The sequence below is a fragment of the Aplidium turbinatum genome, chromosome 5, assembly GCF_918807975.1.
Source record: "Aplidium turbinatum chromosome 5, kaAplTurb1.1, whole genome shotgun sequence".
NCBI classification, from domain to species: domain Eukaryota; kingdom Metazoa; phylum Chordata; class Ascidiacea; order Aplousobranchia; family Polyclinidae; genus Aplidium; species Aplidium turbinatum.
Window position 1 is genome coordinate 16,213,846 of NC_137476.1, and position 27,783 is coordinate 16,241,628.

The 27,783-nt window shown below is 41.7% G+C and overlaps 1 protein-coding gene across 1 annotated transcript; it reads right to left on the reverse strand.

Moving 5' to 3' along the window:
* Positions 1-15,675: 15,675 nt before the first annotated feature.
* On the reverse strand, positions 15,676-19,032 carry LOC145770982 (uncharacterized). The gene has a single exon (XM_082582722.1). It carries the CDS (start codon positions 19,030-19,032, stop codon positions 15,676-15,678), a length of 3,357 nt encoding a protein of 1,118 aa, XP_082438848.1.
* Positions 19,033-27,783: the final 8,751 nt, after the last annotated feature.

The following is a 27,783-nucleotide window of genomic DNA, read 5'->3' on the forward strand; positions in this document are numbered from 1 at the left end:
TCAAAACAATTTACTTTAAAATGTGAAAATGACCTTAATGACCTAACAAAAACTTGACCCAATAATTTAGTGTTTTTTTAGATTTTATGTTAAAACTAATTGCTTTTAATCAATTAGATCGTACCAAAATTGCAAAATTGCGATACAAGACAGTAGTCTGAGCCACAAAACTGGCGACATAAAAATAAACAAATTATTGAGGGTGAGCTTTTTTTATCAATGTAGGAGGAAACATTTTGCTTACCAGTGTCCATTTAAAACAAACTGACTTAAAATAAGTAATGGTATTGAATTGACTTTTCATTGATCTATTAAACAAGCATCTGGAACCTTTTCGTTACTTTCAGAATCCTTACAAAAAACGCACCGCGCAAGCTTGCTACAAAAAGTTGACTTCATCGAAAAAACAGGAGATAAGCTATTTAGTATTATCGAAACTAACACAAAAATCAATGCACTGCACAGTACACACCCAGGTGTGTCCTAAAATCTAAATTTATGAATAATTATGTATCGGTATTGCATTATAATTAATTATAGTAGGCTACTACATTGAACTAATTGAACCATCTCCTGCTTTATCAAAAATGCTAACAACAATACAAACAGCGATATGCAGTACCTAGTATACACTCACCAATGCTTTTCCAGGCGACTAATGATATTATTCGAGGCTGGAGCTTGTAGGCTTAAAATCTTTCGCAATTTCATTGGTTGGACCTTGCTGACATACCAAAGCACCGCAATATTATCTTTGTAATTCGTACAAGCCCTCAAGCCGTCACAACTCACTGTGAATAAATTTGAAAGCAGGGCAGCATGGGAAAAAAGTGAAAAAAGAAGAGGATGACCTAATTAACACCAATGCATGACCTAATTAACAAAGAGCTGTTTATTGCCAGCCAGCAAAGCATGCTTTTGTATCAACATCTGTGAACGTTGAATCAATGAAAATCAATTTCTGCTCTGTTGTCCGGGTGAATCTAGTAGTTAAACTTAATTCAATTCAATCAAACTTTGGATTTAATTAAACCACAATTCTATTTGGGTTAAATCACTGGCGAACAAAATCAGGCATTTTACATCGATTCAACATCTTCAAACATTGGATGAATGTGAAAAAATTGGACTTTGCTTTTCAATAGAAACTTTTAGGTCGAAACGAAATACTTCGAAAATTCGAAGCAAACGAGATGAGAACAACAAGTTTTGTGGCTAAAGGAAGTAATTTGTATTGAACACTCGAAAGTCTGAATGGTTGAGAAATAGTTTTGCCCACCACAAACATTCATATGATCATTTGTAGGCTACTTTATGGGGGATATTTGCGGTTACTGTAAAAACATGATGAAATTATTTTTTTGGTCCAAATTAAATTATTTTATTTTGATGTAGTTAATTCTAGTCAAACGTTAAATACGGCAGATGTAGGCTAACGAAAATTCTTATCCTCAAACAAGACAAAATTTTTGCATTTTGAGTTTTCTTGGTTGTATTTTCAACAAAATATTATTTTTATATGAATTTTTGGCGACGGCTTATATTTCATTTTCAAAAATTTCCGATATCCAACCGATTTACTGACTTATAAACTATTGAAAAGCTGTAAAAACGTTTATCAAAAGATGAATTTCTTTAATCAAATTTATGCAGCATTTGGTCATGCAACATTTTAATATAGGCTATTTGTATGAGTGATTGTAACACTTTGTTTCGTGAGACTTGTGTTTTCTCTAATTGAAAACTATTTGATTCAATTGCGTAGGCTAAGCATTTTGAATTCTATGGACTTTGAGTCTGATTGCAAATAAATAAAATAAAATTTAGATTTTTTGGCAAAAGGTTTGCTCACAACCGAATGCCCACGGCGACGAACGCGCTGTGGGGCCCACCATTGGCTCAACGTCGCGTCAACAAACTATTTTTATATAGCGTTTTTGTTAGAATAAACCTTTGTTCACTTTAATTTCGTCAAATTGTAGCATATACTGGCCAACGCTTCGAATTATTTTGTTGTGAATACGAAAAATGATATTTGTCGTAGAAAGGTTGATTCACAACCGAATGCCCACGGCGACGAACGCGCTGTGGGGCCCACCATTGGCTCAACGTCGCGTCAACAAACTATTTTTTACATAGCGTTTTTGTTAGAATAAACCTTTGTTCACTTTAATTTCGTCAAATTGTAACATATACTGGCCAATACTTCGAATTATTTTGTTGTGAATACGAAAAATGATATTTGTTGTAGAAAGGTTGGTTCACAACCGAATGCCCACGGCGACGAACGCGCTGTGGGGCCCACCATTGGCTCAACGTCGCGTCAACAAACTATTTTTTACATAGCGTTTTTGTTAGAATAAACCTTTGTTCACTTTAATTTTGTCAAATTGTAACATATACTGGCCAATACTTCGAATTATTTTGTTGTGAATACGAAAAATGATATTTGTTGTAGAAAGGTTGGTTCACAACCGAATGCCCACGGCGACGAACGCGCTGTGGGGCCCACCATTGGCTCAACGTCGCGTCAACAAACTATTTTTTACATAGCGTTTTTGTTAGAATAAACCTTTGTTCACTTTAATTTCGTCAAATTGTAACATATACTGGCCAATACTTCGAATTATTTTGTTGTGAATACGAAAAATGATATTTGTTGTAGAAAGGTTGGTTCACAACCGAATGCCCACGGCGACGAACGCGCTGTGGGGCCCACCATTGGCTCAACGTCGCGTCAACAAACTATTTTTTACATAGCGTTTTTGTTAGAATAAACCTTTGTTCACTTTAATTTCGTCAAATTGTAACTATACTGGCCAATACTTCGAATTATTTTGTTGTGAATACGAAAAATGATATTTGTTGTAGAAAGGTTGGTTCACAACCGAATGCCCACGGCGACGAACGCGCTGTGGGGCCCACCATTGGCTCAACGTCGCGTCAACAAACTATTTTTTACATAGCGTTTTTGTTAGAATAAACCTTTGTTCACTTTAATTTCGTCAAATTGTAGCATATACTGGCCAATACTTCGAATTATTTTGTTGTGAATACGAAAAATGATATTTGTTGTAGAAAGGTTGATTCACAACCGAATGCCCACGGCGACGAACGCGCTGTGGGGCCCACCATTGGCTCAACGTCGCTTCAACAAAATATTTTTTATATAGCGTTTTTGTTAGAATAAACCTTTGTTCACTTTAATTTTGTCAAATTGTAACATATACTGGCCAATGCTTCGAATTATTTTGTTGTGAATACGAAAAATGATATTTGTTGTAGAAAGGTTGGTTCACAACCGAATGCCCACGGCGACGAACGCGCTGTGGGGTCCACCATTGGCACAACGTCGCGTTAACAACTATATTAATCATATTAAATTTTTGTTGAAATGAACTTTAAAAATTCTTCATTTCACAGAATTATAATACATACTTGCCATATCTCTTAATTCGTTTGCCAGAAACACCAAAATTGAGATTTATTCTCAAAAGGTTGGCTGACAACCGAATGCCCACGGTGACGTACGTGACGTTGGTTCTTCGTTGGTTCAACGTTGTGTTAACAACCTATTTATGATATTGACGTTTCTTGAAATAAAAATTTATAAAAGCTTCAATTCACAGAATTGTAATGGGTACTTTTCATTATGTAAGATTATTTCACCCGGAATATCAAAATAAACAATCGGTGGCTGGAGGTTGGTTTTCAACTGAATGCCCACGACGACAAATGCGACCTTGGCCCACCATTGTCTTAGCATTGTGTCCACAACCAAGTTTTACACAATATATATTTGGTAAAAAAAATGTTTTATGTGGTTTATATCACCAAATTATAACATGTTGTACCCTTTTTTACTGATTCTTTGTCCAGTTAAAGAAATAATGTTAGTTGGCAAATGGTTGTTTTGCGGCGAAAAGCCGACCGCGACGTTCGCGACCGTTGGCCAACGATCAGCCGACATTGTTTGCTGTGCGGGTAAGTTTCAATATTCCTTCAGGATATTATGAAAAACCACGCGATTTAGTGAATGCTTTTCGAAAGTTTAATGAAAGTCTACAAGAACGTGCAGGTCCAATTTATGAAGCACTGACGACACAGAATTACGATGAAGATCACTTTTTTAATATCAAATATGATGACGACTCTCACAAACTAACTTTTCGAATAACGCCTTTATTCGCGTTACAGGTTTCTTGATCACTGCAACCGAGACTATAGGAACAGACGAAACCTATCTCGTTGGAAAAGAGGAACTGAAATACCCATTATATTTACAACACAATTATCGAATTCTTTACGTAGGTTGTATTCTGACATTGTAAAAAATCGTGTTGTTGGAGATGCACAGTTGCACACGTTCCTTTGCTGGCCACTGTCCCTGTCATAGGGAAGAGATTTGAAAATGTCACTCATACGTTTCAAAGTATACAATACAATACCCTTGCGAGTCAATGCGTTTGAAACGGTTGAGATCAGTATAAATACTGATTCTGGGGTTTCAGTTCCTCTACCATCTGGCAAAGCACTACCTACCTTTCATCTACGTCGTCGGAGAAAATGGTAGCATCAAACGCTTATGAACAATATTATGTCAATCAGGCCGGGAGTGGCTTGCCTGTTTTTCATGGATCATCTGTACAAGGTGGGTATGAGCTGGGGGGTGTTCTTGCGGGGATTGGACGCATGGTTTTACCGATATTTAAAACGCATGGTTTTACATGGTTTTACGTTAATAAAAAGTGGAGCGAAAGCGATCGGGAAGCAGGCCATACGATCTGGTTCTGAATTTGTTGGTGATGTTCTGAGTGGACATAATGTCAAGCAAGCAGCTATTCGACGATCAAAAGAAGCAGGAAAGAACCTTTTGGGTTCAGTGCTACACCAAAATCGAATAAAAAGAAGAAGCGACTAAGAAATCAGATCATTTCAAACAAAACGAAGCAAAGAAAGTTGTCGAAAGATATTTTCTGAAGATTTCAACACAGTTGACTAATTCAGTCAAATGTATGGGTAGCGTTCAAAGAAAACGAGTACAACAGTTGTCCAGTTTAACAAGCACAATTTTTCATCATACCTGCTTAGGTCTAGTTGATCTTGCTCAAAGCCTTTTATAAACAGATCCTCTTGAGAAACCATTTGGCATGCTGAGGCAAGGTTGTGGGCATGTGGGGGAACTTATTTTATAAATGTTCAGTATGTCTTCGTTACGTAGCACAAACTATTGATTTTAGGTTGAAATGAAAGTCTGATCCCTTACACACTTTTTAAAAACATTTTCACTTTTCTATTTTTGTTACTTTTTTTTAATTGAAAATTTAAAAACGTCACTAGTAAAATGTATCAATTTATCTTCCACGAAGGTAAATTGATACACCCGGAAGGTAATTTGATACAGTAAAATTAATATAAAATTTCCCTTTGACAGCAAAGTAATAAATCAAAATTTAATATGTGGTTGGCGTGCTTGGGTGCAAAAGTAACTATTGAGCTCCATGTGTGCGGCAAAGCTTCTGCTGTAGGATGGACATAGGAAAGATGATTGGCTGGAGTTCTTATGCAAAGTTCGGCTTTACACTGCTCTCGTTTTTTGACATCAAATAGCGTGTAGGCCTACGAAAGCCTATATAATAGCTATTTCCAAAGTAGCAGGTCTAGCTAAAGAAGAACAACTTATTTAAAACAACTAGATCAATGACAACATTTATTACAGTCACAGAAGAGAATTTAACATTCTGTATCAATTTACCTTCTGCACGTGTATAAATTTACCTTTTTCAAAAAAATACAAAATTTTGATTTTTGTATGTTTGGATGCACATTGTAAAAAAAACGTGACATGCCCTTGAAGCCTTATCAATGAACTGTCAAATGAGTTTGGTTTCATGTTTGTGGAACTTTTCTTCAATTTTCCAGACGGATATAATCATAAGTTAAAAAAAATACAAAATAACTCAAAAAATACACTTTTCCAATTTTATGCCACAACAGTACGAGTTAGCTGCATGGTGTCGTTTCTGTAGGCATTATTTTCATAGATCTTCCACTTGATCACCGTATTTTTGACTAATATTTTTTGTACATTTCTGTAAGGGGGGTGTATCAAATTACCTTTCCTTCCCCCATTCGATGATTTCAATTCAACTTCCGATATTATTTGCCAGCGTTTGTTGAAAAAACAGCTGAGTAATCTATGTGCACCAGCAGGGCATGTTCGCAATGTATGCTCATACAGAATGGTTTCATCAGAAGTGGACGTGTTTTAGGGATTGCCAAGTATACAAAAGAATTTGTCATTTGATGAATTGCAAACCATTGTGTATTTAGCTGGATATATGTTATAAATGAGGAAATTTGTAGTGACGACACTTTCTTTTACTATGAAAATTTTGGCCCTTATACCCAGTACTGGTACTTGAATCGGGGAGGATTAAATGTAGCCTACCAAACGATGCAACATGTCTGATGTCAGTGGTGTGCTTTTTGCTACAGCCGATTTGTGGTTGTAAAATGCAACATTTGATGCATAACAAATAATTAATTTTTGTAGACTACGTATACTTGCCAGCGATTTAGCCTATCTGTCTCCTCGAAAAGCAGTTGTTGTGTTTACTCTTTATACATCCAGCTGTGGCTGCAAATATTTTCTTGCTGATTTCTCTAATTCTTTGGTGGCAACTAGATAAATTTGCTGTGGATTCTTTACACATGTTTTCAATTTCTTAACATTTCTTCTTAAGAAACTCCTCTTTTGCTTCAATGCATTTTTGGTTTATTAATGTATCAGTTTTCTCAAATTCCGCTTTAATTGCGTCCGCCCGTTAACGTCCGCCCGTTAACGTCCGCCCGGTTAGCTCAGTAGTTAAGCACCCGGCCCAAGATCACGCGGCGCTGGTTCGACTCTCTGACACAGGTCGATAAAACTAAACTGGTTAGAGACAGAATAAGTACTTTTCAATTTCCCGAATAAGAAGTTGTAGGTTTGATTAATAATAAATATATTTAATATTACATTTAACTTGTTTATTTTTTGTAGGTAGCCTAATCATACCCCTAGACAGACTAAATTATCCTTTTAATAACCAAAAGACAGCTTCAGATAGCCAAAACTCTACTCTGGGGGCTCGTCAAAACAAACCAATGATTAATTTTTATTAACTCAACAAGATAATATGAACAACAATTGTGTGAAAAAGGTCTAGTGGAGTCAAATAGCAAATTATAGGCTACAGAGTTTTATCAGATAGTTAGATAGTCTTAATATAATTAATTAACTTATAAAACCATCAACAAACATGTAATAATAACAATAACAATGCTTTTATTTGCGCCCATTGCGATAACATACAGACTGCGATCACAGATGCGATACAACAGACGACAGGAAGCAGCGAAGTGACATATAGTCTTCGAGTCAGCTGCTCCCCTTATTTTCGCTTGCCATTAAGTGTCTTTGCTGAGACACAGCCGCGTACTCTGGAGCGGTATCGAACCCACGTCCCTTCGAACGTCGCGCAAACGTTCTCACCACTCGGCTACGCAGCCGACAGCAATATAAATGTAACCACATTGGTAACATTACCACATTTTACTCCGAACTTAAGTCAGATTGAAAATGAATAAAAGCTTAATTAATAATTTGCTCTCCACTTTGGTCTTCGTCGTATGAGCTGTTCTTCTGGACTATATGTTTGGGCATGATGTCATCAGCCACTCGACAGTCTCGTCATCCAGGGCCTTCAGTCCAAGCGTTCCATGTGGTGGTTGATGGATTGGGCAGTAATGGACGACATGATCTACTGTCTGGTCTGTGGCGCCACACTCGCATCCCGGTGAGGGAGAGAGGCCCCATCTGCACATGTCTGAACGAAAGCGACCGACGCCGGTTCGTAGGCGGTTAAGCCGGACCCACGCAAGTCTTGCGAGGAACCTTCCCGGAGGGTGGGAATCGACGTCGAGTAGGAAATCACGGAGTCGGGAAGTGTTGTTTTGCCACTCCATGTTCCATGTGTATTGTGTACTTCGTCCAGTGTGCCGCACTTATTCCAAGATCTTCAACGGTGTTCAGAAGCTGTCGTGCATCGGGCACAAATGGGCGTCTTGATTTCAGCCGCTGCTGTCTCCCAGGTAGGCGCTGAAGTGTACTGTGGAGGAGGTGCGCGACGAGCAAGGGAAATCATGGCTCATTTACGGCGAAGCTCAGCAGGTTGGATGCCGGCAAGGATGGGAAGGCAGTCCGTTGGAGTGGGACGCAGGCATCCCGTCACAGTGCGTCATTGATGGCGGTGTCAATGTGGCGGGTGTGAGAGCTGCGGCACCACACTGGTGCGCAGTACTCAGCGGTAGAATGGACGAGGGCCAAGGTAGCTGTGCGAAGGGTTTCGCATCAGCTCCCGAGCCGGAACCCGCCAACCGCCTCAAAAGTGCAACGCGCGCAGATATTTTTTTGCGCAGTGACTCCAGGTGTCGTCGGTACGTGAGTGACCTGTCCAGGGTTACGCCGAGGTAGGTGGATTCGGCGCAGTAGGGGAGGTGTTCGTCATCGGTGGTAATGTTGATCTCACGTTTTGCTTCCTTGTTGTTTAGATGGAAGGCCGCCGGCACTGTCTTTGCCTTGCTGAGCTGTAGCTTCCATTTCTGGAGATATGTTGATATAGTTGACATGTACTGGTTTAGGTTCCTCTCCATTGACTGCCAATCTCCGGCTGGATGCAGGAGAGCCAGATCGTCTGCGTAAACATACTTCCTGGAGATAGTGTCAGGCAGGTCATAGATGTAAGTGTTAAAGAGGAGGGGAGCCAGGACAGAGCCTTGTGGGACGCCGTTCCTGAGTCGACGTAGTCTACTTCGTCGGCCGCTACCGGTGGAAAGGGTAAAGCTGCAGTTTTGCACAAGTTCTATAATCATATGGACCATGTGCCTGTCAGGAAGGAGATGGAGTAGTTTGCAGGTAAGGCCGCTGTGCCATACAGTGTCGTACCAGCCTTCTTTTTTGCCGAAAAGCTGTCCTCGATGTCTTGGGTCATCAGAGTGACCTGGTCTACGGTTAATCTTCCGTGGCAAAAGCCGGCTTGTTCCCGAGGGAGCTGAGGGTCTATTATCGGTTCGACACGGGCGTAGATAAGTCTCTCGAGTATCTTGAAGGGGACACAGAGCAGAGAGATGGGGCGGTAGCTCTTCGGATCCCCTGGGGGGCGTCTTCGGCTTTGGGACTGCAACCACTAGGGCTCTTCTCCAGATTCTTGGGATGCGCAGGTGACGTAAGCAGCAGGAAAGGAAGTCTTTTAACCAGGACCTCATAGAGGGGGCAGCTTGGAGTATTAGTTCTGAGCATAGGTGGTCAAGGCCCGGGGATTTGCCTGGCTTTAGGTGCTGGAGGGGGAGGAAACTTCTTTTGGGGTAAACTCACCAGAGATGTTGCCCTCGACAGGTGTTGGGACCTTCCAGAGGTCCGTCATTTCCATGAGGACGGACTTGTCTGATTCACGGTCTCTCGTTCTGTGCACTCTATTTTTCACAAGTTGTGAGGCGATGGCATTTGCTGAAATGGGGCATTGGCGACGAGAGGCACGTGATCTGCCAGTGAGGTTGTTGAGTGTACTCTATGCTGTGCGGCTGGAGTGCGTGAAGTCGATTGAGTCTATGGCTTCTGTCCAGCGCTTCTTCCTCTTTGAATCCAATCTTGCCAGCAGGGCTGTTGCTGAGTTGGTGGTGGCGGTGCCCTGGGGGGAACGGAGCAAGTCGCGGTAGAGCCTATCGCACTCCACATCCCAGCAAGGTATGTAGTTTTTCCGTCGACCTCGCGAGATGGAGTCTTTTGCCGCAGATATGATTCCATCACAGAAGTCCTGGTAGGCTTCATCCACTTTGATGGTGTGTGGGGATGGGAGGTACTGCGTACCTTCGTTTGTGAGGAAGCTGTAGTATTCCCAATCGGTCTTTCTGAAGTTCCATCGCTTGACAGGCTTGCTCGGAATAGGTGTGGCAAGCAAATGAGCCGTGATTAGCGAGGGTCGGTGTTGAGACCTTGGAAACTTCTCTAGCACACGTCTGTCCGGCTGGCGATCATCGGGGTCATCACTGCGAAAGCCAGGTCTGGGTTCGTGCCAGTGTTCCAACGACCGGAGAGGAAGCTCGGTGCGCCCTTAGGATCGTATAAGAGGGTGAGATTGTTGTTGGTTGCCCAAGCGGCCAGACTTTCTCCGTCGTTGTTGATGGAGTTGTAGCCCCAGTCAGTGTGGTGGCAGTTAAAATCGCCAGCGTAGAGGCTGGGGTGGAGGAACACTGGGATGGTTGTTGATGTTATCCGCGAAGGTGGGGGCTTGTAGACATTGACGATGTTGTAGCCTGCTACATCTACACAAAGCCACTCGATCTCCGATTGAGCTTGGGATTGGTCAACCAAGGACCAGCTCAGTCGGTCATGAACAAACGTGGCGAGGCCGTGTTTCCTGCTGCAGGTTGCGCCTGCGAGTGTGAAGTTGGTTATTACCAACTTATCCACAGATGTACAGTGAGTCTCCTGGAGGAGGATGATGAGGGCTTGATGCTTGGTGGCCAGGTGCTCGATGATGTTGAGCTTGCTGGCCGTGATGCCTTCGGTGTTCAGCTGCAGTACGGTGGGTCGTCGGTACTTTTCGACAGTGCGAGCACTGCCGTGCCCTGAAAAGGGCATTCCCTTACCCACCCTGCGCTGAACAGTCTCATTAGCTCTTGTTAGACAAGCTTCGTTTTGCATACGTATTTTGTATAATTTCGTATGTTACTGACGGGGCCGACCACGTGAAGGTGCTTTCACTTTGGTGAGACTCAGACAAGTAAGTTTAGAAAGATTTTCTCCAAAGTAGCAATGAAAAACCTGGTAAGTAGGCTATGCTACAATTTTTATTTCTAGGTTAAAAACGCACAAACTCATAAATATTTTTTAAAAACATGTTACTTGGTAAACATTTCACACGTTGGTTCGCCAACAAATTATGTGTAGCCTACTGTACTTTTAAGCGCAATGCCAGCAATTTATTGCTTGTCAAACATAACTGATTTTTGTAGTTCGCTCATGGGAAGTAATAAAGCGAATTGTTCAGCGGCATACCGCGTATTTTAGCGGCCGATGTCGACAATTTTATTTACATGCCGAAGCTCCATTTGTCACTTTTAATATTTTTAAACGTTTACATTAAATTTACATTACATTAAATTACAGTAAATTCATGCCAACAAGTTGCCTTTTCAGGAAAAGATAACCATGTAATTTTTGTTGAAAAATTGCAGTGTCAAATATAACTTGAATATTGAGCTCATTTTAACATTCCTTTTTATTCTGTCTTAACCTACGTGCAATCAGCATAGGTCAGCATAACAGATTGCAGGACACACGTCCCAATCTTATATTATACAGACGTGCAGGCACTGCTCTGCAAAGTGTTGTGGTTTCGCTCCCAGAAACCATTTGTGATTTTTGTGCATGTTTTACTCCAACTAGAAGACATCCACTTTGCTACCCTTACGTTCTCAGCTGAAACTATCAGTTTGCATAACTTCATGGAGCACGATAGGTTACGCACCCGGCTCAAGATCACTCGGCTCTGGTTCGACTCTCGGGGTGTGCGCTTGAGCAATGCACTTTCAGGACTGCTCTCCATTCAGCGGCACCTACTTAATGGAATAATTCTCCGGCAACAAAACTTCAACAATCGGAAAACTTCAATCTTCCAATCTCGGTAAGTGTCCTGCGTCAAGAGCCTCTGAAACATGTAGCCTACCATGTTTTCAAATAACAAATTTAAATTTATGAGAACATTTTGCAGAACCTATGAGAACTAAAATTTGAAAATGGACTTCAACTGTGAAAATTCAAAACCTAAATTCTGCTTTCACGGAATCTAGGTCACGCTTCCCCACAAATGCCACTCTTCCAGAATTTAGTTCACCACATTCGTATTTCTGAAGAGGCTATTACTCATAAAAAAGCTCTATTGGTATATTATGAAATAAGCTCAGCGGGGAATTGAAAAATGCTCACACTCAGAGACAGACTTTAAAAGCGAACAGACCGAACGACTCAAGGGAAGAAGGTAAAATTCACGACTGGAGAATGTCGCTTTTCTGACACCGGTTAATAAAAAAAAATAAACTGGTTAGAGACAGAATATGTAGCCTACTTTTCAATTTTCCGAATAAGAACTTGTAACTTTGATTAATAATAATAACACTGCGCAAAAAAATTCAAAAATTTTTTGGTTTGGCTACATTTTTTAAGTGTGTCTGTATGATTTTCAAGTGCTGATTCTAAAAATGCTATCAGTTTTTTTCTATCATCGATCGTTTTTAAAATTCGATGATTTCCGTTTTTTGTGATTTCCGTAAACTGCAGGTTTTTAATGCGGTTATGGTTGTCATAGCTGTTGTCACAGTTGTGACAACTCGCCCCGACGTACGCAGTCAGACAAAAGTTTTAATGGCGGCTAGAAAAGACACGCTTACTTCGAAAGTGTCAGCTAAACTCCTAACATAATAAGCTATAAAACTGATTTCATACTTGCGGTCAGACTGCTCTTACGAAAGCGTCACACAATTTTGAAAAGTTAGTGAAATTTACATCGATGACCAAATTTTTGATAATAATTTAATTTAAGCTAAGCCTGCTGTCTTTTCTTGACTTTGCTAACCTCAAAATGAAGATGACTCTTAACGAAGCACGTGCTACAAATTTAGACTCGAAGCAGTCAGTGTAAGTACAAAAAAATTGCTGTGACAACACGCCCCGGTTTGCCTTATAATACGTAATCTGGATTTAAAAAATCTGAAGCAGACTTATTAACATTCAGACTAAATGAGTGGAATCTGCTTGGTGATGACTTCAGAGTATTGCTTACAGAGATAGGTACTTGAAATAGATCATGATCTTATTCAGTGGCATTACACTTCTACCAAACGTCACAAAGCAGTGTTACTTTACAATGGCAACATATATTCGTCAGTTTCATTGGCTTAGGCCTATGCAATACAGATGAAAGAAGGTTGTGAAACTGTCAAGCAACAGCTCATTAACATCAGTTACGCTCAGTTTAAGTGATATGTTTGTGGTGACTTTGGTGGCTCTTGCTTTTTTGTGCTTGTGGAGTAGTAGAGCTGTCAATGAGCACTATAAGAAAATTCATTGGCCGACACGGGAAACACTAACTCCAGAAATGTACGTTACTAGGGAGCCTCTTCTAAGCAGGAAGAACATAATAATACTGCGACCACTTCATATCAACTGAGGTCTGGTAAAGCAGTTTGTAAAACTTTTGGACTTTCAAAGACAAGTTTTTCAAGAAATCGGCTTAATGTTTTTCTGTCTATCAGTTGGCAAAACAAAAGCAGGAATATTTGTGGTTCTCCAAATAAGCACAATGCTAAAGCTTGGAAGAAAGAACGAATGAAACAGAAATGGAAGAGTGCCGAGTATCTTGAAGCGTGGTTGATAGAGTTTTGATAAATTAAAAGGACCGAAATTACAAAGAGTTGGTGGGAAAACTTCTTCTCTCGTGTTGTCGCTATATGTCAGGGCATCCGTTGGTTAGCCACTGCCTGGTGTCGTCATCGATAGAAATTAGGCCTTCCATACCATGAGGTGGTCTGTATAGCCGGCAGTCCTTGATAATGTGGGCTGCCATCTGCATTTCACCACACTCACAAGCAGCACTCTCTAGCGCAACATGTCTGCACCATAGCGTCCAACACCAGTGAGCAAACGGTTACGCCTTGATGAGGCAAGTCTAGAGAGGCCATGGCCCAGCTGGTTCTCGGGCGGGGATCTGAATACTTGGCGAAGTGGGGATGTGCTGCTTGACCATTGTTCACACCACGCCGCGTGGCACCACTGTTTGCTAGGGCTTCCACCAGAGGCTGCCAGAAGGTCTTGTGCAGCGCGTACAAATGGCTTTTTTGATTTTAGCCGCTGCTTTGGTGGATATCTCAGCGTGGTTGCGTGTAGTGGAAAAACTAGGAAAAACTAATCAAATGTTACCAAAGCATGGCTTTTCTCATGTCTAAAAAACTGTCTTATGTTCTCATCTGGATGTCTTTTAAATCTTGGTGACTTCAGTGAGGAGCATGGTAAGAGATTTCACCAAGATATTAAGCCAATGTAAAAACGATATAAAGGCCACTGGGACAATGCAATGCTGGGAGACCACATTTGGTCTTTGGTAAAGCCAGACAAGGGCGGTCATAAAAGAAAAGATCACTCAAAAGTAAATTTTTGAATGACACTTATTGTTTGTAAAAGTATGTTACGTTTATCTTCAAGCCTTCTTTATGAAAACCCTATCTGTAGCGACACGGGGTTTTATAAGGACGCCCCACTCTAGTACTGAAATATTTCTCAGAAGGAAATATGCTAGAAATGTGAAATTTCTTGACTTTTAGTTTTTATTCTTTGCAAATTTTCTAAACTTACACTGGTCATTTTTCTACCGTCCTGCCCTTCACAATAAGCATGTCGTCTCAGGTGGCTAGACATTTTCGTGCAATGCTAGATATATATAATTTAATGTCAGTGCAATATAAATGTCAGTGAAATTACTTTGAAATGTTAAAACGCCCAAAAATGCCTTATATTTATGAGCAAAAGTAATTTTTTGTTTAATTCAGCATTGTGTTATAATTACTCTGTGTAACCACCACAAGTTGAGTTACTGATTCTATTTGGCGACCAATAGTTGTTATGCGGACCGCACATACATTAAGCAGAGAGAATACAATAAAGGGGACCCAACACACAGCAAAACCTAGAAAATTAACAGGGTTTAGCCCCACTGAGACCAGGGAGCTTGCAGGGCGTGGAATAAGAGGGCTAGTTAAGCACCATCCAAAGTCACGAATTTATAAACTGAGCGCTAGTAATGGACTAGGCCAGCATAGGGGTATAGCAGAGTAAAGGGATAAAAGATTTACTGAGCAGTAGCACCAGCAGCCATTTAGTTTTCACGAATCCAGTAGGCAATTACATCTACATTGATCTTTCAGTATGATACAAATCCGATATCAATTAGTTACTGATCCCTTATTCAAATAGAAATATAAACATTAAGTTAGTTTAAGAGTATACTTACATACTGTGTGACTTCCACGATAATAAATATTGAAACCCTAAATAAAACTGCTTTCGAATCTTCCGCCTCGCCATCAAAAATCAACGTCATCGCGATGACAACATCCGGGAATGTGCATAAAGCCTATTTTGGGAAGGGCAACGCAGTCGACCGAAACTTGTCATGTAAACAAGGGCTTCGTAAAGGGTCAGAAAACAGGTATAAACAATTATGATTAATTCGGAACTGAGCATGAGATTATGTAACCAACATACCGGCCTCAAAAACATTACTGGGGTAGAAGTAGCTGTTTTTCCCCAAAAAAAAAAGTAATCGAATGCTCTTATTACATGAGCTTGTTCAGACAATACAACGTTTCAAATGTACAATGTCGCATAACTATGGAAAATATTTACGATCTCTGAAGTGGGTCCCCTGAGGTCGTTTTGAACACAAAAGCAAAGCTAGGCAAACGTATTGGAAACAAAACACAAGCAACAATACCATACACTAAGTTACGTAAATGTTCGCGTCGCGCGCGTGATAATAAACCTGTCTCTATCAGTAAGTCCAATCATCAAGGGAAATCGATTCAAATGTCTGCTTCCAGAAGACACACCTTTCGAACATCACGCACGTAGGTTGAAGTCGCAGTCTTTAGACGAACCGTGCGTACAACGTCGTCTTGATCTGGAAACACTTCCGTCACTCTCGCTTTGGGCCACAACCCTCTGGATTGACAGTCATTTATTACCAAGACCACGTCGCCAACGGCGAGATTTCGAACTGGCTTCTGCCACTTGCTGCGGGTTTGCAATAATGTCATGTATTCTGCAGACCAACGCTGCCAAAACTGGTCGGCAAGGTAGTTAACTAACCGCCATGATTTACGGTAACTGTCAGCAAATGTAAATATATCACATGGCATGCTTGCATCAAGCTTGCTTTGTAGCAAGCTATTAGGTGACAGAGCCACCAAATCTTCGGGATCGTCGCTAACTGTTGTCAACGGCCTGTCATTCATAATGTGTTCTGCTTCGGTAACAAGTGTTATTAGGTCTTCATCCTTCAAAGTTCGGTCCTTGACCAAGGCATGCAGAATTTTCCTGGCAGATCGGATGCATCTCTCCCAGGCTCCTCCTCTATGTGATGCCAATGGGGCATTGAAAGACCACTTGATGCCTTTCTGCGATAACCCTTTCTGAATATGGGCAAGGTTCCATCGTTTGATACCTTCAACAAACTCTCGTTTAGCGCCGACAAAGTTTGTGCCATTGTCACTCATGAGCTCTTCAACCATGCCTCTTCGATTTACGAATCTTTGAAATGCTTGAAGGAATGAGGAGGTATCGAGGGAATAAGCAATTTCAAAATGTACAGCCCGAGAGGCCATACAGGTGAACACACACAAGTAACGTTTGGACATGCTTCTACCAGACTTGGTCATAAACGGCCCTGCATAGTCCACTCCTGTGCAAGCAAACGCTGGTCTACCAGGGGTAACCCTACATTTTGGAAGTGGTGCCATGATTTGTTGACCCCCTGTAGCATCTCTCAAACGACACACTCTACACTCACGCAACACACGACGCACAGTAGAATGACCTTTAATCACCCAAAACGCCTTCCTACACACACTAAGCGTATGAAGCACGCCGCAATGGGCACTACAAACATGATAAAACTCAATCACCAGCCGCGTCACATGGTGTCGGCTGGGCAAGATCATTGGATGTTTCTCCCCCAGAGACAAAGTGGAGCGCTGCAACCGCCCACCAACACGAAGAATACCTTGAACAACCATAGGGCTTAGGCCACGTAAGTTGGAGCCCTTGGGCAGGACGCCTACAGAGGGGTTAAGTGAAAAATCGAAATCTCTTTGATCCGCTAAATTGCCTAGTTCCTTGGCAAAACTGACCCTTTGCACAAGCTTGACGATCTCCAGAGTGCTGGCTTTTAACTCTCCAACAGTAAGATGGCCGGAATCTGGTAACCTGTCAAGCTCGGTAGACTGCCTAGCAATATTCTTCCGAAGCCGTCGTCGAACTCTGAGGATCCAGGCTAATGCTCGTTTAAGCCTATCAAACGAGGAGTAGTGGTGAAGCAGACGATGGATGGGGTCCTCATCGACCGACTGTAGTTCCACTGCATTTAGGAGGGCAGCCTTCTTTACCTCAGGATCTCCAGCAGGTACTTCAAGTACTTTGGGTTGCTGTGGCCAGCAGTCTTCACCCTTTGTAAGAAACTCTGGACCATCAAACCACATAGCTGCTCTCTCGGCCTGGTCTGGCATTAGTCCTCTCGATGCAATATCTGCAGGGTTTGATTTGGTGTCAACATGTCGCCACTGTGACGGATTAGACTCTGCACGAATAGTTGCCACACGGTTTGCAACATACACCACGAACCTCTTCTCCTTGTTGTTAATGTACTGTAACACTGAGGTGGAATCCGTCCAGTAGATTATATTATCAAGGTTAATATCAAGCTCGCGCTTTAAGAGATTTACCAATTTTATGCCGACTACAGCAGCAGCAAGCTCTAACCTGGGTACCGAGATACTTTTTAGAGGTGTTACGCGAGACTTCCCCATAACAAAGCAACAGTGTGTTGTTCCTTCGGCATTTAACAACCGGAGGTAAGCAACTGACCCATATCCTGTCATACTTGCATCGCAAAAACAATGGAGCTGCACTAATGTAGGAGTAAATCCACAAGGGCGAAAACAACGAGGTACCTTCACATCCTCAAGTCGTGGCAAACACTCCAACCATTTATTCCAAACTTGTGTCCTGTCGTCAGGTATACCATCATCCCATCCGAGAGAATCTGCACAAAGCTCTTGAAGCAGTTGCTTAGCAGGCAACATGAACGGCTGAACGAGGCCCAATGGGTCATATACCTGGCTTATCATCGACAACAGACCTCTTCTGGTGCACGGCTTTTGCTTGATGCAAACTTTAATCTCCAAGTTGTCAGAGAGAGTATTCCAGACCACTCCAAGAGTTCTTTCCAATGGTGGCGAGTCCAAGTCCAAATTCAGCATGGTTTTTGATTTATCTTTATCAGGTATTTGGTCCAACACACCCTCATGATTACTGAGAAATTTCGTCAGATGGAAGCCACCTGCCTCTAGCAGCTTGCTCAGTGACTGCACCAACTGTGAAGCTTCCTGCACCGTTTCGAATGACTTCAGAAAATCATCTACATAAAAGTTCCTCTTGATAGAATATAGTACGTCGCTTTTAACATTGAGCACATTGTCTTCCGCGACCTTCCGTAACGCAAACCCACAACAGCTCGGCGAAGACGTAGCTCCAAAGAGATGGACACACATCTGATAGTCTTCGGGCTGGGAGGAAGTATCTCCATTAGGCCACCAGAGAAAGCGAAGACTATCACAGTCGTCAGGTTCTACGCGAACCTGATGAAACATTCCTTTGATGTCCGCGACTGCTACCACTGGTTTTGTCCTGAAGCGGAGCAAAACTCCTACCAGACTGCTTGTTTGGTCAGGGCCTTGAAGTAGGTTGTCATTTAAAGAAGTGCCCCTGAACTTAGACGCACAATCGAAGACAATGCGGAATTTTTCACCGGTAGCATGATGAGGGAGGTACCATGTTCGGCCGGTCTTAGGCAATTTATCATGTGGCACCTTTCGTGCATATCCATTGTCTAAATACTCTCTGATCTTCTGACTATACATATCGAAGAACTTGTCATCCTTTTCAAACCTACGCCGAAGGTGCTCCAAGCGTTTTTCGTCAACCTTTCTGTTGCAGGGGAGCGTAGTTTTCTCATCCTTCCACGGTAGTCCTAGCTGATAATGTCCCTCCACCTTTTTTACCGATTCTTTCATTAAAGTCAGCGCTTGTTTGTCATTGATGGACATGGCAAGTTCATCTGGATCACCAACATCATTGAAGTCATGATCGTAGGTTTGCTGCATGTGACGATGCAGTACGTCACTTCCAGAGTGAATAAAATTAACATGCACCAAGGCCTTGGAACTATTATGTCCCGCAGGACCACTCAATGTCCAACCCTAGCCAGGACGAATGGCATTTGGTTCACCATTCCGGCCTCTGCGAAACGCATGCATATAGTGTGCTTCCTGCACATCAGCACCAATTAAAAGGTCAACTGACTTTTCAGCCAGCTCTGGGATGTCCACGCCTTGCAATACATCTGGAAACATGCTAGCATCATCAGCATTCGGAATACTTCCATCCAGAGCAGGTAATGCCGGAACCGCCAATACAGCATCAATCTCCATCCCCTTACATTCTTTAATGCCACGTGTATACAGACCCTGCAGCCTGTAACCACGTTGTTGACTGACGCCGTTCATAGTTGAAACGGAGTAATCCACACTCTTGCCTGTCATCCCAAGCCGCTTCATCAAGTCGATTGTGCAGAGGGTGGTGTCTGAGCCTTCATCAAGAAAGGCATAAGTGTCGACTTGTGACTTTCTATCCGGGCTCCAAACTGTAACCGGTACCACCTTCAGACGTACCATATAACTCTTTGCACCACGCAGCCCCGAACTAGCGCAGGTTACTACAGAAGTACAATTGGGAGATGTAGAGGAGCCGGCCTCTTTGCTGTCCTGGCCAGGTTTCATGGGTTCCGTGGCTCCATACTTTCTTCCACTCCTGTCATCTTGAGGGCGGTGAAGCAGAGTGTTATGTCTTCCTTTGCAAAGCTTACAACTCCTGTCCCACTTGCACTCTTGTACACGATGTCCAAACTCTAAACAGTTAAAACAACACTGGGCAGCTCTAACTGTCCGCTGTCGGTCCACTTCAGCCATGCGACGAAACTGCCTGCATTGCCACAATGGGTGTCCGTTAGAACACACAGGGCACTTCCAATCGCATGGTTCTGAAGAATAGTTTGCACCAACGCTACTCTTAGCAGAATGAGGTCCACCCTTTACTGAACCCTGTGATGCATATGACAGAACACCTTTACCTGACTTGGTTCTTCTTTCCTGGTTCGAATGAATCTTGTCTCTGTTGAGAGCCTGGGCCAAGTATCCACCTTGGACCCGAGTATACTGGTAAATTTGATCAGCCAGTTGAGCAAATGTAAGCCCTTCAACAGAGACCTCAATTAACCGATCCTGCAACTTGGGCGGCAGACGACTCACAATAATTGTCAGGGTGTGACGTGTGTTCAACCCACAATCTAGTCTTCCCCCACAAGTCATTTCACAATCCTTCATCTGACGCGACAGATCTAATAATCCCTGCGTGTTCCCTTCCTTAAAGGCAGGGCCATTTATGATCTTTTCAATAAAGGCTGTGGTAACACTGTCGATCATGCCAAAGTTTCTGTACAGTGTGTTACGGGCATGGTGGTAAGCAAGGCTTGGTGGTTCCATGACAATGCATTGCTCGATGCTGCGTCGTGCCCTCCCAGTGCAGCAAAGAGATCAAAAGGTCCAACATAGCAGCTGGATCGTTTACATCGCGAATGACATATTTCTCAAAATATCGGACAAAGCGATAATAATCTGTTGGCGTACCATCAAATTTACTCTCTTCTGTTACCCGACCACCCTGGGCGCGGCAGACTGCAGTTGCCATTGAATGCAATGCACCGACAACTTTTTCAATCTGTGAATTTGCCGAATGCAATGAGGTATCCAGACCTGTGGATTCATGCCTTACGGGCAAGTGCCTCCCAACACCTTGGTAGCCAGGCACAGACCTCATGTCTGCGCTGTGCTGACCATAGGGATCTCTTTGCTCTCCCATCATCATGGGTTGGTGTGGTGCTCTCCAGCCATTCCACTCTGCTTGGCACTCCACGTGAGCATCCTTAGGCTTGACTTCATAATTCACAAACGAATTCCAATGCGAAGCCGTGACGCGTTCACCGGGCAGCACAGACCGCGAATCCATGTCGGCATGGCTCCTGGTAATAAAATCCCTTTCGCTAGAAACATCTAGCTCTTTGTCGCTACGGTGCAGTTTCCCTTGACAAGATTCGAAGGTACTGTGGCTCTCGTTCCCAACGAGATTGACAACTGTCTCTGTTTTTGGCGGAAGTGCGCCTTTTGACAGAGGGACATCGCCAGTCACATGGTGAGATACAGATTCCTCACGGACTAAACCCTCCCCCTCACCTATTACCTTTTCTGACTCAACCTTGCCATCGCCAGTCAGAGAAGATTTAAAACGTCGACGCTCCAGCTCCAAAGCCCGGCGCTCTAAAGCCATCTCCTGGCGTTGAAGCTGCAAAGCGCGACGCTCCAGTTCTAATTCTCGTTCCTCCAATTGGAGAGACAACTCAGCATGGCGCTTATCCATAGTGAGTTCAACAAAATTAATGAAAACAAATACTACCAGTAAGTATTAACAAAATAAAACAGCCGCAGTATATCCCTACAGTAGATGTAGGCTACAGATAAGCCAAACAACACAACAGTAAACAAAATCAAAAAATAACCGGGGGAATTCCCTTCGGAAATAACCTACGAGGTCAGCCGCTTACAACTAGCAAAGCGAGCTACAACTGATCACAACAGTAAATCAAAAATTATGTAAGTTGGAGTAGAATCAATTAATGCGCATTCAGCCACAATTAACCGAACTAGACTACTGCAACCTCACACAAGAAATTCAATGACTGACATTCAACTCACACAGCAAAGCAGCCACTACACACATTCATAAATCAATCGTACTGTAGCCTACCAGGGTACGCAGGAAATCAATAATTGATATGATGTAACTGGTCACAGCGGTAAACCATAATCTCTTCTTGGGAAAATTTTAACATAAAGTTTCCGAATCCGTTCGTCTGTATATAATGACCGAAGAAACACACACTTGAACTTCTTTTCAAACAGTGTATTTCTGTAAAATTAGCCCGCGGCTACCGAAAACGAGGGGGTGCAACGCGTACACCACTGAAAACTGTCACTACAGAACAGATTACTTGGATAAAAGACGGAACCTTTGTCCAGCTAGCAAGCACTAAGCCAACAGTTAAAAGTGCGGCCAACTTTCAAACAATCATTTTACGAATGACCAGAATAGATAGCAATATCTCAAATTCACGTATGCAGTACTGTGACGCAATAATGAAAGACAATTTATGAAGTCATTCCAACAGGTGTTTAAAGCTGATGTAATATTTCCTGTTTAAACAGGCCCAAACAGGCCCAAACAGGTTTGACACAATTCTTATGAACGCTGGTGCAATTTTGGCTCATGTTTTAGGAATTTCCATGACGTAATATTCAGTAGACTTGAACGGTTTTTATATGACGTTTGATTTGGTGAAAATTGTCGGGAACAGTAACCACCACAGGTTGAGTTACTGATTCTATTTGGCGACCAATAGTTGTTATGCGGACCGCACATACATTAAGCAGAGAGAATACAATAAAGGGGACCCAACACACAGCAAAACCTAGAAAATTAACAGGGTTTAGCCCCACTGAGACCAGGGAGCTTGCAGGGCGTGGAATAAGAGGGCTAGTTAAGCACCATCCAAAGTCACGAATTTATAAACTGAGCGCTAGTAATGGACTAGGCCAGCATAGGGGTATAGCAGAGGAAAGGGATAAAAGATTTACTGAGCAGTAGCACCAGCAGCCATTTAGTTTTCACGAATCCAGTAGGCAATTACATCTACATTGATCTTTCAGTATGATACAAATCCGATATCAATTAGTTACTGATCCCTTATTCAAATAGAAATATAAACATTAAGTTAGTTTAAGAGTATACTTACATACTGTGTGACTTCCACGATAATAAATATTGAAACCCTAAATAAAACTGCTTTCGAATCTTCCGCCTCGCCATCAAAAATCAACGTCATCGCGGTGACAACATCCGGGAATGTGCATAAAGCCTATTTTGGGAAGGGCAACGCAGTCGACCGAAACTTGTCATGTAAACAAGGGCTTCGTAAAGGGTCAGAAAACAGGTATAAACAATTATGATTAATTCGGAACTGAGCATGAGATTATGTAACCAACACTCTGTGTTATAATTCAAAAATTTCAATTTTGAAATTTCATTTTTGGGAAATTAAAATAAAAACCTACTTTCTGACGTTGGCTAGGCTATTTTCATCTCAAACAATTTATTTCAATAAAGTTGTTGGGTAAAATTTAATTTTTATACGCACAATACACGAAGCTATTAGCTTGTAAAATATTTTGGGTCTGTGATTTTCAAAGCTACCGTTATTAGCGATTAATTAACACGGGGCTAAGATAGCCCGTGACGTCCTTTACGCGTACGAAAACAGCTCCTATTAAGATAGGGTTAAACCGTTACCTCCGAGATAACAAAGACAATTGTCCGATTGTGACGTCACACACTGTGGATACAGATTGCTGAAGTGCATAACCACAGTTAGGCTGTGCTGCTGTAGAAAAATGTTCAGGTGGAGGTGATACTCTATAAAACACAGAATGCGTTTAGGTAGCAACGTTTAGCGATTCGTGTGCAGCAAGTTATGTTAATTAAGCATAGTGGTCTTGGAACATTGATGGATTATTAAGCTTTAATCGAACCTTGGTTTTGTTTTGAATCTTTATCCTCGGACTGACAAAGCCTTTGATAAGTTATTACTAGTAGTTTCGAATAGCTTCTTGTAGAGGCTTATTGGCAAAGTGAAATTTTCCGATCGTTGAATTATTGTAGCTGGAGGATTATTCCATCAAAATGTTTCATTAGATTAGCAAGAAAATAGGATTTGACTAAGTAGTGTGTAGCCTAGCAGCAGACTGCTGAATATAGGTTAAGCCATCTTTACATTAGGCCTACCGTTTATCTGCACTTTTGCAGCAGCACGTTACAGGCACAAAAATACGGAAAAAACGTTTGTGTGCCTATTAGAAGCAATGCTTATTTATCTTTTGTTCATTGTTGATATATTGGGGTTGTTGCTATGCAAGGTAATAGGCTAAAACATGTGTTATTAAGCTTCTATATTTTTGCACACGGATCATAAGAATAAAATCGTTAGTGAGGTGGTTGCAAGCAGTAAGAAATCACATTGTAGGCTATAACTTTTTGCACTGTTAAACTTACGTTCATATTGGAAAGTTAGTTGCTAAATAGTTAATCTGTTAATTTATCGTCTACAGCTTATTGATACACCATAAGTGAAAGTTTATGCTTGAGATATGCCTCATTCATGTTGTGTACCAAACTGTCAAGGAAACTATAGAAATGGACCAAAGGTTCGTGTATTCGGATTTCCCAAAAATGAAAATCTACAAAAAAAGTGGCTCAATGCTATTCGAAGAGAAAAAAAGTGTTGTTACCAACAGCAGTAAGGTAGGTTTCTCCAATTTCGTTATTTACTATTGTGGGCATGCATAACACAATGCATACATACACATTAATTGTCTTAAAGAATACGTAGCCTACCTTTGAACACTCTGTACAATTTACATGCCTTTATTTTCATAGGTTTGTGAATTGCACTTTCTAGAAAAAGATATCGAAAGAACTACATGTGCATTTGATAAAAGAAGTGGTCGTGTGTTATCGTATAGTTTGAAAGTCCAAGGCTCATAACAGGTGCAGTCCCATCACAATTCCCAAACTGTCCATCGTACTTGTCTGCTCCTTTAACATCATCAAGGCTATGTAAAGATGAAAAGCTCCAATTAAAAGAAAGTGCAAATGTCTCAAAGGCCATAGAGAACAGCAAAACATCGTTTTCTGAGCAGCAATATTTGGCAATATTTGAATCTGTTCAGAGCAAGAAAGATATCAAAGATAAGTTTAAGATTACGTATCCATGGAAGTTATTTGATGATAATCCGAATTTTGTGATTGGAACTATATGTAGCCTAATGGTGAAAATGCAGGGCCACAAGTCAAGGGAGCTGCGTCGATAGTTGAAGATTTAATTCTAAATGTTTTCCTAAACTCAGTAAAGATAAAAACGTTGGGAAAATTTTCCTTTCCCGTGAAAGTGGATTCCATTAATGCTGTGCACCAAATTTGTGATGCCCTTGTTGTATTACAAAATACTGCTTGAACATCAAAACGAGACAGCACTAACAATGCCTTGATTTTAAACTTAATTTTATCATTACTGTTGCCGTTGAAGTGTAAATCTTTTAAATTTTGTTCCATCGTATGGTTTATTTATGAACAGCTGCGCTTAGTGACGTCCACCACCGTGTCTTATTCTCATGATTTTCTAATATTTTGTTCTATGTTTTATAACATTTCACCGCACGCGTACAAAATTTTCCTCAGTACTGGATATTGTATCATGCCATGCTATTCGACCATTCGAAAAGTGACTTTATCCAACTCAATGACTCCCCATGCTGAACAGTCAGACTCTCGCAGAATAGCAAAACTGTTCTTCTTTTAGTTGACGAAATTCACATTAAGCCATACTTTGATTATAAGGGGGGAAATGTAATAGGGAGTGCTTTTAATTTGGAAAGTGCTGCAACATCTGCTTTTGCATTTATAAGTAGCGTGTTTTCAAGTTACAAAGAAGTTGTGCACATTCTGCCCACTTGCAAGCTATCAGCTGACATGTTGCATACTTTAATTAAAAAAACTGTAATGGGCCTCGGAGAAATAGGATTTCGAGTGATTTGTGTGGTAACAGACAACAACGCAATTAATGGCAAAGCAATGTCTTTTTTTTTCTTCTATTCCTCGTGTTTGTGTTAGATATCCTCACTGTCGTGTGTTTCTGAGCACGGCGCTCTGTCCCTCAAGCTTATTACTCAGTTAATTATTGCCTTGTTTTCTACACGCCTTGGTTCTACGTTTTCTTCATTCGTTCATTCATTCAGTTCTGTTGTTGTAGCATTATGTACGTTCAGAAGCAGTTATTTATGTATCCTTTTATTTGCAAATGTAGTTGCTTTCTATTTTATTAAAGCCTTTGCAAGGTTGTTGTACAAGTGAATTAAGTTTACTTCAATTTAATAAAATAATAGCTATGCATAAGTTCATGCAACCCCAAGTGTTCGGGGTCGACACAAACTCCCCGGAAGCCTCAAGAAAGTGGCAACATTGGAAGCGGACGTTTCAAAACTACATCGCAAGAATTGAGGGTGCTGATGCGCAAGCGAAGCTCGACATCCTAGTAAATTTACTAGAGTCACATGTGTATGCGCACATCAGTGAATGTGACACTTACGATAACGCCATTGCTCAGTTGGACATTCTCTACAATAAACCGATCAACGAAATTTTTGCGCGACACCGACTTAACACATGCAGGCAAAAAGTGGACGAACCCCTGGAAAGTTTTCTTCAAAGACTAAAACAGCTCAGTGCTGACTGCAACTTTAGTGCAGTTTCTGCAGCTCAAAACAAAGAAGCAGCCATTCGGGACGCCTTTATTGCGGAAATTACTTCAAGTTACATCCGACAAAGACTTCTTGAAGACAATGTCTTGGAACTACAAAGAGTCTTTGAAAAAGCTCGGTCGGTTTATGATGCCGAAGCGTACGTATTGCCCCCTGGCGGCGAAGCTTTGAATGATCCTCTAGCTGTGTGCGAGTCACGTTCTTGGGATTCCCAATCCAGCAACAAAACGCCACCTCGCAAAAGCGACTGCCTTGCAATAGAGCAGAAAAAATGCTTCTTTTGTGGCAGAAAACTTCATCCCAGAGACAAATGTCCTGCCAAAGAACAGATTTGCTACAAATGTAACAAAAAAGGCCACTTCGCTAATGTGTGCCGTTCGACGAGCAGTAACGCAACCGCTGCATGTCAATCAACAAGCTTGGCAGCTCTCACATCGATGTCTAAATCAGATCAAAACGTAAACGTATCCATTGAGATCAATGGAAAACTAGCTAAATGCCTTATTGACACCGGCGCCCAAAACAACCACATAAGCCATGAATTCAGTAATCGCGCTAACTTGAAAGTAAGCTATAGTGACGAGCAGCATGTGGATTTAGCTGTAAAAGGCTCATCAGTGAAAACTCGAGGCTCCTGCTTTGCAACTCTACAACTCCTGGATCGCGATTATGCTGATGTGAAATTCAGTGTCATGGACGGACTACTCTGGGACGTAATTCTTGGACGTGAGTTTTTACAACAGCATAAATGCGTAAATTTTAACTTTGGAGGATCTGAACAACCTTTGAACCTTGGGGCCATAAAACCTTTGAGGAGCCCAATGCCAGTACGTTTATTTGAGCATATGACAGGAGACTGTTGCCCAATTGCTTCCAAATCACGTCGATATTCTAAAGCTGATCAAAGTTTTATTAAGAATCAAGTCGCTCAACTCTTGCGTGATGATGTTATTGAACCAAGCACGTCACCATGGCGTGCTCAATTGGTAATTGTAAAAAATGAAAACCATAAAAAACGCATGTGCGTGGACTACAGTCAAACAGTAAACAAATTTACTTTGCTCGATGCCTACCCAATTCCGAACATGCAAAGCATTATAGATAATGTTTCTCAGTACAAATGGTTTTCTACTCTGGATCTACGCAGCGCTTATCACCAAGTTCCCTTGCTGCCTGAAGAACAAGAGTACACCGCCTTTGAAGCCAACGGACAGCTGTATCATTTTAAAAGGATTCCGTTTGGCCTTAAGAATGCAGTGCCTTGTTTTCAACGAGTTATCAATGGAATCATTTCGAAATATGCTTGCAAAGGAACATTTGCCTATCTTGATGACGTTACGGTGTGTGGTGAGACGCGCGAGGAGCACGATAAAA